The sequence below is a fragment of the Solea senegalensis genome, linkage group LG1, assembly GCF_019176455.1.
Source record: "Solea senegalensis isolate Sse05_10M linkage group LG1, IFAPA_SoseM_1, whole genome shotgun sequence".
NCBI classification, from domain to species: domain Eukaryota; kingdom Metazoa; phylum Chordata; class Actinopteri; order Pleuronectiformes; family Soleidae; genus Solea; species Solea senegalensis.
This window is the reverse complement of record NC_058021.1, coordinates 11,387,240-11,399,829: the sequence shown is the minus strand read 5'-3', so window position 1 is coordinate 11,399,829 and position 12,590 is coordinate 11,387,240. Positions and strand designations below refer to the sequence as shown.

Here is a 12,590-nt window from a genome sequence, read left to right as displayed (position 1 = left end):
ACACTGTGCCATGATTGAAAAAAGAAATGTAAATGTCCTTTGATATGCACTTTGATATGTCAAATGCAAAACAAGTTTACATTTTTTACATTTGGAGAACCCTTAAAATACCATTAAATCATTTGCAAGATTAAATCAGAATCAAAATAATAAGGCCTCAATAAAAAGTCATAATTCAAAAGTAAACATACTAAATCACTCACTGTCTATCACTTTATCCTCCACATGAGAGGTAAAGACGGGGTCACACCCTGGACCACCATTCACTCTCACACTTATTTTAAAATAGTCAAATGTTCATATTAAAGTGAAAGAATGTCCATAAGTGCATTGTCTTTATGTGTCTTTAGGGGAGTAAACAGCATAACTTAAAATCCAAGTTAGACTGTGATCTGTCTGTGTGGAGTTTTCATGATCTCCAGTTTCCTCCTTTCTTTCACTAAACGTGTGTGTGGACTGACTGCAGCTGCTCACCAAAATCCATAAAGGATGAGCAGTATAGCTAATGTATGGGTGGAGTTCTGATCGCACATAAATACTTGGAATTACATTGAGGACAAGGCAGAGTTTCAGTTGTTGATATTTCAGCACTTTTCTCTGCAGAGTGTGGTTGTTAGTGACAAAGACCAGCAGATGGTGCTGTCAGTAGAAAACACACACTGTCAGTTGTGCACCTCCTTGTGTGTTTTTGGCCTTTCATCACAATCCTGGATGTCCTCAGTGCAGGCAACCCTACCACAGACTGATGAAATCTGGGTGTGTGGGTCATGGTTCAGAGTCCATGTGGGACCTTTGCTTTTCAGCCACAGTGGCTTTTCTTTTCCACTAGATGCACTTCAAACTTCCATCTTCTTCCCTCGGCTTGGGCTACAAGGTCAGCACAGTCCAGCACCAGCTTCTTACAGTCAAAGGCTTCTTCCACTGCATCTTCTAAAGAGGCACTGAGCTCAGTGAGGTATAAGATGACTGTGAGACGCTGCATACACTGGATGACTCTGGTTTATAAGGCTCTTCCTGGCTTGGTTCCTGCCTATAAGCACTTTTCTTCAGAGAACCAAAAGCCATTATGCCATACATTCGAGTGACATTTTGCACCTGTCTGCTCCCCATGCTTGGACCGAAATGGGTTTCTTTTCTTTCACTCTCTCTTTTTTTTTTGCTATGTTATTTTATGTTAGTTCCGTTGACAAAGTAGCAGAGCAAATAATCATCGACTGGAGCTGCTTTGTTATCAGTGTAAAGGTTCCTGTGGACGGCTGAGATGAAGGTCATATTAGTGTTTGTTCATATCTTTACTCATTAAATGTCAAACGCCTTTACTGTCATAGAGCTTTAAAATAACAACTTTTTCCCTTTCGCACGTGCGTCAACTCAACACACACGTGCACACACAAACCAAATGTTACATATATGGTGGACCTCCATACCGCCAATAGAAACCATACTGGAAGTTGAACTCCATAACAGAAAATAGTTTTCATTATACAAGCCAGTGTGAGCATTTAGGTTTAAGTGTCTTTTAACTAAGACCAATTGGTCTCACGGAGGACAGTTTCTAGGTCCACCAAAATGTCTGCAGCCTCGTCCCTCTCAGTTTATTTGTACACTATATAGGTGCATGTCATGTTATAGCCCACTGAGGTCAATCACAATCAGTGAAAGCATCTTTATATAGTATTCGGATGGAAAAGTCATTCCATACAGTTCATGCATCCGACCATCTGCTTCAAGGTTCAATTCAATTCAATTCAATTCAATTCAATTCAATTCAATTCAATTCAATTCAATTCAATTCAATTCAATTCAATTCAATTCAATTCAATTCAATGTATTTGTGTAGTGTGAGTGGATGGTTGTTTGTCTCTATGTGGCCCTGCGACCCTCACGTGGAGGATAAAGTGGTAGAAAATGGATGGATGGATGGATGTATAGCGCCAAATCACAACATACGTTATAAGGCACTGTACATAGTAAGGCAGAAGCCTTTATAATATTATAGAGAGTATTTAATTTATACTGTCTGTTTGTGTCTTGTCTTTTGTACCTCTTTACACTGATGTTGAGGGTTACTACCTCAATTTCGTTGTACTTTGCAATGACAATTAAAGATATTCTGTTCTATTCTAGAGAGCAGACAAAACCAACAGTTCACACCATGAGCAAAGCACTAGGCATCAGTGGAGAGAAGAAAACGTCCCTTTTAACCTCTGCAAAAAGAAATCTCTGACAGGACCAGACTCAAAGACGGGCAGTTAGGATGAAAGGAAAAATGGGGGGAGAGAACGGGAGGTGAAGTTGAGACAGAACAAAGAGACCATGAGCCGAAATACAACAATTGTATGAAGTAATAAGTTTACACAAAACAGTGTTGTGCATTCAGAGATGGACCTTCTCCTCTTGAGATGGTTGTGTGGGAAAATCCTTGTCGATCAGCAGTTGCTGAAACACTGAAGTACCAACAACCATGCTACGTTCAAAATCCACCTTAGACCACCTTTGCTCTCCATTCTCACGCTCGGTTTGAACTTCAGCAGTTTGTCTTGTCAACACGTCTAAATGCTTTGAGCTGCTGTCGTGTGCTTGGTTTAAACATTTGCGTTAACAAGCAGTCAAACAGATGAACCTAAAAGTGTGACTGATGAGTGTGCTCGGGTAGCATGAAATAACCATGACCACACAACCCTAACTGAATGAATGCATAGACTGTAAATGGAAATGAAGTGTTGGATTAATGTGGGAGGGATGTCAGTGTGTCTGCTATATCCTCCCACTCCGTGTGCACAGTGGGAGGCAGCATTTAATCTATTTCAGTTCATGGACACGGTGGGTCTTTTCTTCACTTTTCCCTTAACACCATGGTGATTCTTCTACACTTGTAGACGATCTGACTTGTGCCGGCAGCAACGCAACAGACACTGCAGGGCAGCAAAAAATGAGAAAGCATAACAATTTCTGTGGATGTGCAACTGACAAAAAAATGTTAACTCAGATCACACAATCACAACCCCAAAAAGGGAATATGTTGCTGATGAGGTTGAGGCTTATTTGTTGCGTCTCTACTCTATCACAGTGCAAATATTATCACTTACTCTGAAAGGTTATTACTCGCCAAGTTCATGCTTATTTTTATATCTTGACTAAGTCAAAGTCAAGTCATTGCTGGTAAAATCTTTTTCTTACCATACTTCTTATCATATCTTATCATGTAATTTGGTTTAATCTTGGAAAGTCAAGGGCATTTCCTTCTCTGTTTGGTATAAATAAGACACTGTGAGACGAGGAGAGGCAGAGCAACTAAAGTCATGATGAAGATGAAGACCTTGTTGGCCGTGTTGGGTTTATCCCTCTTCAGCCTGTGTGTGGCTGACCTAGAAGGAGACGAGCTTCCCTTTGTGATGGAAGATCAAGGTAAGAAGAAGTTGTAATATTTTCTACCATGTATTTATTTCTTACAATAGTGTTGTGTTGTTTTATAAATGTGCTGCTCTTAAATTGGTCCTCTTTAATTTGCTCGTACACACAAAGTTGACGAATAAAGGAGTTACTTCTCTTTTTGTTTCAACTATATATTGAAGTCGGACCCTCCACTGTTGAGATCACACACGTCGACGCAGACGCAGGAACATACGACGCTTCAACAGGTAATATTTCCCACAGTGATTTGATTTGTTACTGTACTTGGAAGATGTTTAACTATTTCTCTTCATCGTCCTCAGGTCTTTTCACTGGAACAGTCAGCGGGAATTATCACTTCAGCTTCTCTTCTGAAGACTGCTCACCTCGGCTGCTGACGCTGCGCCTGCTGAAGAATGGAGAACCGATCCCAACTGTGTTCGACCACAGAGCTGGAAGCAATGGCATGGTTGTACATCTTAATGCGGGAGATCAGGTGGCCATGGACTTCAGAAGAAGATACTTTATCCATATCCATGTCCGTTTCCATTTCCCTATCCATATTCATGTCAGAATCGGGTATGTTGAAGATTAAGTTTTTGAACATACGAGAGATTTGTTTGAGTGTTTTGGTAAATGACAAACACTTAACAGCAAGATAACATTAAAGACGTAGTGTCAGAATCGATAAACCTGCTGTAAAATCATTGGGGGGTTTTTAGGAGGATGATTGTTGACGACAGCCAGTTTGTAAATTGAAAAATGTATCGCCAGTGATTTGAATCAATAAAGCTATTATAACTCAAACTACAAACACTGTGCCATGATTGAAAAAAGAAATGTAAATGTCCTTTGATATGCACTTTGATATGTCAAATGCAAAACAAGTTTACATTTTTTACATTTGGAGAACCCTTAAAATACCATTAAATCATTTGCAAGATTAAATCAGAATCAAAATAATAAGGCCTCAATAAAAAGTCATAATTCAAAAGTAAACATACTAAATCACTCACTGTCTATCACTTTATCCTCCACATGAGAGGTAAAGACGGGGTCACACCCTGGACCACCATTCACTCTCACACTTATTTTAAAATAGTCAAATGTTCATATTAAAGTGAAAGAATGTCCATAAGTGCATTGTCTTTATGTGTCTTTAGGGGAGTAAACAGCATAACTTAAAATCCAAGTTAGACTGTGATCTGTCTGTGTGGAGTTTTCATGATCTCCAGTTTCCTCCTTTCTTTCACTAAACGTGTGTGTGGACTGACTGCAGCTGCTCACCAAAATCCATAAAGGATGAGCAGTATAGCTAATGTATGGGTGGAGTTCTGATCGCACATAAATACTTGGAATTACATTGAGGACAAGGCAGAGTTTCAGTTGTTGATATTTCAGCACTTTTCTCTGCAGAGTGTGGTTGTTAGTGACAAAGACCAGCAGATGGTGCTGTCAGTAGAAAACACACACTGTCAGTTGTGCACCTCCTTGTGTGTTTTTGGCCTTTCATCACAATCCTGGATGTCCTCAGTGCAGGCAACCCTACCACAGACTGATGAAATCTGGGTGTGTGGGTCATGGTTCAGAGTCCATGTGGGACCTTTGCTTTTCAGCCACAGTGGCTTTTCTTTTCCACTAGATGCACTTCAAACTTCCATCTTCTTCCCTCGGCTTGGGCTACAAGGTCAGCACAGTCCAGCACCAGCTTCTTACAGTCAAAGGCTTCTTCCACTGCATCTTCTAAAGAGGCACTGAGCTCAGTGAGGTATAAGATGACTGTGAGACGCTGCATACACTGGATGACTCTGGTTTATAAGGCTCTTCCTGGCTTGGTTCCTGCCTATAAGCACTTTTCTTCAGAGAACCAAAAGCCATTATGCCATACATTCGAGTGACATTTTGCACCTGTCTGCTCCCCATGCTTGGACCGAAATGGGTTTCTTTTCTTTCACTCTCTCTTTTTTTTTTGCTATGTTATTTTATGTTAGTTCCGTTGACAAAGTAGCAGAGCAAATAATCATCGACTGGAGCTGCTTTGTTATCAGTGTAAAGGTTCCTGTGGACGGCTGAGATGAAGGTCATATTAGTGTTTGTTCATATCTTTACTCATTAAATGTCAAACGCCTTTACTGTCATAGAGCTTTAAAATAACAACTTTTTCCCTTTCGCACGTGCGTCAACTCAACACACACGTGCACACACAAACCAAATGTTACATATATGGTGGACCTCCATACCGCCAATAGAAACCATACTGGAAGTTGAACTCCATAACAGAAAATAGTTTTCATTATACAAGCCAGTGTGAGCATTTAGGTTTAAGTGTCTTTTAACTAAGACCAATTGGTCTCACGGAGGACAGTTTCTAGGTCCACCAAAATGTCTGCAGCCTCGTCCCTCTCAGTTTATTTGTACACTATATAGGTGCATGTCATGTTATAGCCCACTGAGGTCAATCACAATCAGTGAAAGCATCTTTATATAGTATTCGGATGGAAAAGTCATTCCATACAGTTCATGCATCCGACCATCTGCTTCAAGGTTCAATTCAATTCAATTCAATTCAATTCAATTCAATTCAATTCAATTCAATTCAATTCAATTCAATTCAATTCAATTCAATTCAATTCAATTCAATGTATTTGTGTAGTGTGAGTGGATGGTTGTTTGTCTCTATGTGGCCCTGCGACCCTCACGTGGAGGATAAAGTGGTAGAAAATGGATGGATGGATGGATGTATAGCGCCAAATCACAACATACGTTATAAGGCACTGTACATAGTAAGGCAGAAGCCTTTATAATATTATAGAGAGTATTTAATTTATACTGTCTGTTTGTGTCTTGTCTTTTGTACCTCTTTACACTGATGTTGAGGGTTACTACCTCAATTTCGTTGTACTTTGCAATGACAATTAAAGATATTCTGTTCTATTCTAGAGAGCAGACAAAACCAACAGTTCACACCATGAGCAAAGCACTAGGCATCAGTGGAGAGAAGAAAACGTCCCTTTTAACCTCTGCAAAAAGAAATCTCTGACAGGACCAGACTCAAAGACGGGCAGTTAGGATGAAAGGAAAAATGGGGGGAGAGAACGGGAGGTGAAGTTGAGACAGAACAAAGAGACCATGAGCCGAAATACAACAATTGTATGAAGTAATAAGTTTACACAAAACAGTGTTGTGCATTCAGAGATGGACCTTCTCCTCTTGAGATGGTTGTGTGGGAAAATCCTTGTCGATCAGCAGTTGCTGAAACACTGAAGTACCAACAACCATGCTACGTTCAAAATCCACCTTAGACCACCTTTGCTCTCCATTCTCACGCTCGGTTTGAACTTCAGCAGTTTGTCTTGTCAACACGTCTAAATGCTTTGAGCTGCTGTCGTGTGCTTGGTTTAAACATTTGCGTTAACAAGCAGTCAAACAGATGAACCTAAAAGTGTGACTGATGAGTGTGCTCGGGTAGCATGAAATAACCATGACCACACAACCCTAACTGAATGAATGCATAGACTGTAAATGGAAATGAAGTGTTGGATTAATGTGGGAGGGATGTCAGTGTGTCTGCTATATCCTCCCACTCCGTGTGCACAGTGGGAGGCAGCATTTAATCTATTTCAGTTCATGGACACGGTGGGTCTTTTCTTCACTTTTCCCTTAACACCATGGTGATTCTTCTACACTTGTAGACGATCTGACTTGTGCCGGCAGCAACGCAACAGACACTGCAGGGCAGCAAAAAATGAGAAAGCATAACAATTTCTGTGGATGTGCAACTGACAAAAAAATGTTAACTCAGATCACACAATCACAACCCCAAAAAGGGAATATGTTGCTGATGAGGTTGAGGCTTATTTGTTGCGTCTCTACTCTATCACAGTGCAAATATTATCACTTACTCTGAAAGGTTATTACTCGCCAAGTTCATGCTTATTTTTATATCTTGACTAAGTCAAAGTCAAGTCATTGCTGGTAAAATCTTTTTCTTACCATACTTCTTATCATATCTTATCATGTAATTTGGTTTAATCTTGGAAAGTCAAGGGCATTTCCTTCTCTGTTTGGTATAAATAAGACACTGTGAGACGAGGAGAGGCAGAGCAACTAAAGTCATGATGAAGATGAAGACCTTGTTGGCCGTGTTGGGTTTATCCCTCTTCAGCCTGTGTGTGGCTGACCTAGAAGGAGACGAGCTTCCCTTTGTGATGGAAGATCAAGGTAAGAATAAGTTGTAATATTTTCTACCATGTATTTATTTCTTACAATAGTGTTGTGTTGTTTTATAAATGTGCTGCTCTTAAATTGGTCCTCTTTAATTTGCTCGTACACACAAAGTTGACGAATAAAGGAGTTACTTCTCTTTTTGTTTCAACTATATATTGAAGTCGGACCCTCCACTGTTGAGATCACACACGTCGACGCAGACGCAGGAACATACGACGCTTCAACAGGTAATATTTCCCACAGTGATTTGATTTGTTACTGTACTTGGAAGATGTTTAACTATTTCTCTTCATCGTCCTCAGGTCTTTTCACTGGAACAGTCAGCGGGAATTATCACTTCAGCTTCTCTTCTGAAGACTGCTCACCTCGGCTGCTGACGCTGCGCCTGCTGAAGAATGGAGAACCGATCCCAACTGTGTTCGACCACAGAGCTGGAAGCAATGGCATGGTTGTACATCTTAATGCGGGAGATCAGGTGGCCATGGACTTCAGAAGAAGATACTTTATCCATATCCATGTCCGTTTCCATTTCCCTATCCATATTCATGTCAGAATCGGGTATGTTGAAGATTAAGTTTTTGAACATACGAGAGATTTGTTTGAGTGTTTTGGTAAATGACAAACACTTAACAGCAAGATAACATTAAAGACGTAGTGTCAGAATCGATAAACCTGCTGTAAAATCATTGGGGGGTTTTTAGGAGGATGATTGTTGACGACAGCCAGTTTGTAAATTGAAAAATGTATCGCCAGTGATTTGAATCAATAAAGCTATTATAACTCAAACTACAAACACTGTGCCATGATTGAAAAAAGAAATGTAAATGTCCTTTGATATGCACTTTGATATGTCAAATGCAAAACAAGTTTACATTTTTTACATTTGGAGAACCCTTAAAATACCATTAAATCATTTGCAAGATTAAATCAGAATCAAAATAATAAGGCCTCAATAAAAAGTCATAATTCAAAAGTAAACATACTAAATCACTCACTGTCTATCACTTTATCCTCCACATGAGAGGTAAAGACGGGGTCACACCCTGGACCACCATTCACTCTCACACTTATTTTAAAATAGTCAAATGTTCATATTAAAGTGAAAGAATGTCCATAAGTGCATTGTCTTTATGTGTCTTTAGGGGAGTAAACAGCATAACTTAAAATCCAAGTTAGACTGTGATCTGTCTGTGTGGAGTTTTCATGATCTCCAGTTTCCTCCTTTCTTTCACTAAACGTGTGTGTGGACTGACTGCAGCTGCTCACCAAAATCCATAAAGGATGAGCAGTATAGCTAATGTATGGGTGGAGTTCTGATCGCACATAAATACTTGGAATTACATTGAGGACAAGGCAGAGTTTCAGTTGTTGATATTTCAGCACTTTTCTCTGCAGAGTGTGGTTGTTAGTGACAAAGACCAGCAGATGGTGCTGTCAGTAGAAAACACACACTGTCAGTTGTGCACCTCCTTGTGTGTTTTTGGCCTTTCATCACAATCCTGGATGTCCTCAGTGCAGGCAACCCTACCACAGACTGATGAAATCTGGGTGTGTGGGTCATGGTTCAGAGTCCATGTGGGACCTTTGCTTTTCAGCCACAGTGGCTTTTCTTTTCCACTAGATGCACTTCAAACTTCCATCTTCTTCCCTCGGCTTGGGCTACAAGGTCAGCACAGTCCAGCACCAGCTTCTTACAGTCAAAGGCTTCTTCCACTGCATCTTCTAAAGAGGCACTGAGCTCAGTGAGGTATAAGATGACTGTGAGACGCTGCATACACTGGATGACTCTGGTTTATAAGGCTCTTCCTGGCTTGGTTCCTGCCTATAAGCACTTTTCTTCAGAGAACCAAAAGCCATTATGCCATACATTCGAGTGACATTTTGCACCTGTCTGCTCCCCATGCTTGGACCGAAATGGGTTTCTTTTCTTTCACTCTCTCTTTTTTTTTTGCTATGTTATTTTATGTTAGTTCCGTTGACAAAGTAGCAGAGCAAATAATCATCGACTGGAGCTGCTTTGTTATCAGTGTAAAGGTTCCTGTGGACGGCTGAGATGAAGGTCATATTAGTGTTTGTTCATATCTTTACTCATTAAATGTCAAACGCCTTTACTGTCATAGAGCTTTAAAATAACAACTTTTTCCCTTTCGCACGTGCGTCAACTCAACACACACGTGCACACACAAACCAAATGTTACATATATGGTGGACCTCCATACCGCCAATAGAAACCATACTGGAAGTTGAACTCCATAACAGAAAATAGTTTTCATTATACAAGCCAGTGTGAGCATTTAGGTTTAAGTGTCTTTTAACTAAGACCAATTGGTCTCACGGAGGACAGTTTCTAGGTCCACCAAAATGTCTGCAGCCTCGTCCCTCTCAGTTTATTTGTACAGTATATAGGTGCATGTCATGTTATAGCCCACTGAGGTCAATCACAATCAGTGAAAGCATCTTTATATAGTATTCGGATGGAAAAGTCATCCCATACAGTTCATGCATCCGACCATCTGCTTCAAGGTTCAATTCAATTCAATTCAATTCAATTCAATTCAATTCAATTCAATTCAATTCAATGTATTTGTGTAGTGTGAGTGGATGGTTGTTTGTCTCTATGTGGCCCTGCGACCCTCACGTGGAGGATAAAGTGGTAGAAAATGGATGGATGGATGGATGTATAGCGCCAAATCACAACATACGTTATAAGGCACTGTACATAGTAAGGCAGAAGCCTTTATAATATTATAGAGAGTATTTAATTTATACTGTCTGTTTGTGTCTTGTCTTTTGTACCTCTTTACACTGATGTTGAGGGTTACTACCTCAATTTCGTTGTACTTTGCAATGACAATTAAAGATATTCTGTTCTATTCTAGAGAGCAGACAAAACCAACAGTTCACACCATGAGCAAAGCACTAGGCATCAGTGGAGAGAAGAAAACGTCCCTTTTAACCTCTGCAAAAAGAAATCTCTGACAGGACCAGACTCAAAGACGGGCAGTTAGGATGAAAGGAAAAATGGGGGGAGAGAACGGGAGGTGAGGTTGAGACAGAACAAAGAGACCATGAGCCGAAATACAACAATTGTATGAAGTAATAAGTTTACACAAGACAGTGTTGTGCATTCAGAGATGGACCTTCTCCTCTTGAGATGGTTGTGTGGGAAAATCCTTGTCGATCAGCAGTTGCTGAAACACTGAAGTACCAACAACCATGCTACGTTCAAAATCCCATAGACCACCATTGCTCTCCATTCTCACGCTCGGTTTGAACTTCAGCAGTTCGTCTTGTCAACACGTCTAAATGCTTTGAGCTGCTGTCGTGTGCTTGGTTTGAACGTTTGCGTTAACAAGCAGTCGAACAGATGAACCTAAAAGTGTGACTGATGAGTGTGCTCGGGTAGCATGAAATAACCATGACCACACAACCCTAACTGAATGAATGCATAGACTGTAAATGGAAATGAAGTGTTGGATTAATGTGGGAGGGATGTCAGTGTGTCTGCTATATCCTCCCACTCCGTGTGCACAGTGGGAGGCAGCATTTAATCTATTTCAGTTCATGGACACGGTGGGTCTTTTCTTCACTTTTCCCTTAACACCATGGTGATTCTTCAACACTTGTAGACGATCTGACTTGTACCGGCAGCAACGCAACAGACACTGCAGGGCAGCAAATAATGAGAAAGCATAACAATTTCTGTGGATGTGCAACTGACAAAAAAATGTTAACTCGGATCACACAATCACAACCCCAAAAAGGGAATATGTTGCTGATGAGGTTGAGGCTTATTTGTTGCGTCTCTACTCTATCACAGTGCAAATATTATCACTTACTCTGAAAGGTTATTACTCGCCAAGTTCATGCTTATTTTTATATCTTGACTAAGTCAAAGTCAAGTCATTGCTGGTAAAATCTTTTTCTTACCATACTTCTTATCATATCTTATCATGTAATTTGGTTTAATCTGTGAAAGTCAAGGGCATTTCCTTCTCTGTTTGGTATAAATAAGACACTGTGAGACGAGGAGAGGCAGAGCAACTAAAGTCATGATGAAGATGAAGACCTTGTTGGCCGTGTTGGGTTTATCCCTCTTCAGCCTGTGTGTGGCTGACCTAGAAGGAGACGAGCTTCCCTTTGTGATGGATGATCAATGTAAGAATAAGTTGTAATATTTTCTACCATGTATTTATTTCTTACAATAGTGTTGTGTTGTTTTATAAATGTGCTGCTCTTAAATTGGTCCTTTTTAATTTGCTCGTACACACAAAGTTGACGAATAAAGGAGTTACTTCTCTTTTTGTTTCAACTATATATTGAAGTCGGACCCTCCACTGTTGAGATCACACACGTCGACGCAGACGCAGGAACATACGACGCTTCAACAGGTAATATTTCCCACAGTGATTTGATTTGTTACTGTACTTGGAAGATGTTTAACTATTTCTCTTCATCGTCCTCAGGTCTTTTCACTGGAACAGTCAGCGGGAATTATCACTTCAGCTTCTCTTCTGAAGACTGCTCACCTCGGCTGCTGACGCTGCGCCTGCTGAAGAATGGAGAACCGATCCCAACTGTGTTCGACCACAGAGCTGGAAGCAATGGCATGGTTGTACATCTTAATGCGGGAGATCAGGTGGCCATGGACTTCAGAATCAGTGTCCATGTCCATGTCCATGTCCATGTCCATGTCCATGTCCATGTTGGACTCAGTGCCAGGTTTATTGGCATATAAGTTTTAAACATACTAGAGATTTGTTTGGTAAATGACAAACACTTAACAGCAAGATAACATTAATGGCGTAGTATCAGAATCGATAAACCTGCTGTGAAATCTTTGATTGCACTTTGATATGTCAAATGCAAAACAAGTTTAAATTTTTTACATTTGGAGAACCCTTAAAATACCATTAAATCATTTGCAAAGTGAAATTTTCTTTTCATTAATAAATTCAGTAACTTCAACT

At 40.2% G+C, this 12,590-nt stretch overlaps 3 protein-coding genes across 3 annotated transcripts; all 3 read left to right on the top strand.

Annotated features, from left to right (window-relative positions):
• Positions 1 to 3,265: 3,265 nt before the first annotated feature.
• On the top strand, positions 3,266 to 4,206 carry LOC122780077. Its single transcript, XM_044042858.1, has 3 exons — positions 3,266 to 3,408; positions 3,576 to 3,641; positions 3,717 to 4,206. The coding sequence occupies exons 1-3, from the start codon at positions 3,303 to 3,305 to the stop codon at positions 3,986 to 3,988; spliced, it is 444 nt and encodes a 147-aa protein (XP_043898793.1). The 5' UTR covers positions 3,266 to 3,302; the 3' UTR covers positions 3,989 to 4,206.
• Positions 4,207 to 7,471: 3,265 nt separating this feature from the next.
• LOC122778303 lies at positions 7,472 to 8,412 on the top strand. The gene is made up of 3 exons (XM_044040040.1): positions 7,472 to 7,614; positions 7,782 to 7,847; positions 7,923 to 8,412. The coding sequence occupies exons 1-3, from the start codon at positions 7,509 to 7,511 to the stop codon at positions 8,192 to 8,194; spliced, it is 444 nt and encodes a 147-aa protein (XP_043895975.1). The 5' UTR covers positions 7,472 to 7,508; the 3' UTR covers positions 8,195 to 8,412.
• Positions 8,413 to 9,349: 937 nt separating this feature from the next.
• Positions 9,350 to 12,590, top strand: LOC122778294. The gene is made up of 4 exons (XM_044040028.1): positions 9,350 to 9,367; positions 11,636 to 11,778; positions 11,946 to 12,011; positions 12,087 to 12,590. Exons 2-4 carry the CDS (start codon positions 11,673 to 11,675, stop codon positions 12,356 to 12,358), a joined length of 444 nt encoding a protein of 147 aa, XP_043895963.1. The 5' UTR covers positions 9,350 to 9,367; positions 11,636 to 11,672; the 3' UTR covers positions 12,359 to 12,590.

Excerpts from the sequence above, each read along its gene's own strand:
- LOC122780077 (XM_044042858.1), top strand. The coding sequence starts at position 3,303 with ATGATGAAGATGAAGACCTTGTTGGCCGTGTTGGGTTTATCCCTCTTC. Across the intron at positions 3,409-3,575 it reads CTTTGTGATGGAAGATCAAG|TCGGACCCTCCACTGTTGAG; the intron begins GTAAGAAGAAGT and ends TATATATTGAAG. Across the intron at positions 3,642-3,716 it reads AACATACGACGCTTCAACAG|GTCTTTTCACTGGAACAGTC; the intron begins GTAATATTTCCC and ends CATCGTCCTCAG.
- LOC122778303 (XM_044040040.1), top strand. The coding sequence starts at position 7,509 with ATGATGAAGATGAAGACCTTGTTGGCCGTGTTGGGTTTATCCCTCTTC. Across the intron at positions 7,615-7,781 it reads CTTTGTGATGGAAGATCAAG|TCGGACCCTCCACTGTTGAG; the intron begins GTAAGAATAAGT and ends TATATATTGAAG. Across the intron at positions 7,848-7,922 it reads AACATACGACGCTTCAACAG|GTCTTTTCACTGGAACAGTC; the intron begins GTAATATTTCCC and ends CATCGTCCTCAG.
- LOC122778294 (XM_044040028.1), top strand. The coding sequence starts at position 11,673 with ATGATGAAGATGAAGACCTTGTTGGCCGTGTTGGGTTTATCCCTCTTC. Across the intron at positions 11,779-11,945 it reads CTTTGTGATGGATGATCAAT|TCGGACCCTCCACTGTTGAG; the intron begins GTAAGAATAAGT and ends TATATATTGAAG. Across the intron at positions 12,012-12,086 it reads AACATACGACGCTTCAACAG|GTCTTTTCACTGGAACAGTC; the intron begins GTAATATTTCCC and ends CATCGTCCTCAG.